General features: G+C 46.9%; 1 protein-coding gene across 1 annotated transcript; it reads left to right on the forward strand.

Moving 5' to 3' along the window:
* The first annotated feature begins 345 nt into the window (after nucleotides 1-345).
* Nucleotides 346-822, forward strand: LOC146189889 (uncharacterized). Its single transcript, XM_084605370.1, has one exon. It carries the CDS (start codon nucleotides 346-348, stop codon nucleotides 820-822), a length of 477 nt encoding a protein of 158 aa, XP_084461496.1.
* Nucleotides 823-1,197: the final 375 nt, after the last annotated feature.

The following is a 1,197-nucleotide window of genomic DNA, read 5'->3' on the forward strand; positions in this document are numbered from 1 at the left end:
AAGGGCAATAAGAACCGTCATCTTAAAGAGCAACAAATACTTCAAAACCATTTTGGAGACTATAGCATGAATGTCGTTCTCAAGACAGATCCTACGCTGAAGATAGAACGAGAGCTACAAAAACTTCTCGCCCACATTTTCCACTTCGTGCCTTCACAGCACAAGTCGCTATTTACAGGCTCTTCTGCCATAATGGGCAGCAGCTGCCTTGTATGGCTTTCCAAAAATCTAGAGGAGGGCGGCTCTATGCCAACGATAGTGGATTTCAATTTTTAACCTCTGTACCAACTGTCAGACTACCTCCATCGTGTCTTCGCACAGCTTGTTGGATAAGGGTCCACTTTTATGCGAGACTCGTACGATTTCATTGGAAAGAAGCGTGACCTCACGGTGGATGGAGATGACATCTTCGTGTCTTTTTACGTCAAGTATCAATTCAGAAACGTCCGAGGGAACTTGGCGGTAGAGGTGTGCGCGGTTGCTTTTGAGAACGATGAGAAGCTCATTGACAGGACACCTTCAGAGGCGCTGTACCTACTGAGGCGGCTGAAAATTTGCCTCGGAAACACATACTTCTTCTTTCGAGGCACCTTCTACGAAGAAGGTACCCCGAAAAAGGTTCGCGGAACGGCTATGGGTGCTTCTATGTCTGTCACTACTGCTAACATGACCTTGGAAGCCATAGAAAACCTGGCTCTGGCTTCTTTCCAACCCACGCAAAAAATGTTCATGCGATATATTGATGACTGCTTTTCTCTCATCAAGAATGACGCTCTGACCGTCTTTAAGAAGCACCTCAAATGTATGGAAGATGCCATCTAATTCATTGTCGAGGAAGAGGTTGCGAAGCGCCTGCCTTTTTTGGACGTTTGAGTGGAACAAGATGGCCACAACCTTTCCTTCTAAGTCTTTAGGAAGAGCATCCACACAGGCGAGTATCTGCATTACAAATTTGTTAACCCGTGCTGCCATAAATGCGCCGTTGAAGCCTCAATAACTCAGCGATCCCGCAAAGCCTGCTGACGACCTGAGTACCATGCCTCAGACCTGACTCAAGTATGCCCTGAGTTGGCCAGTTGTGGCCACACTAAAATATTTGTGGAATTCTTAAGCGCTACTATTTACGCCCAACAACCACGGACCATAGTCATTGCATACCACGGTCGCCATTCTATAGGGGAGGCACTGGGATGTGTG

Source organism: Amblyomma maculatum, chromosome 5, assembly GCF_055883805.1.
Source record: "Amblyomma maculatum isolate TAMU_Amacu chromosome 5, ASM5588380v1, whole genome shotgun sequence".
NCBI classification, from domain to species: Eukaryota; Metazoa; Arthropoda; class Arachnida; order Ixodida; family Ixodidae; genus Amblyomma; species Amblyomma maculatum.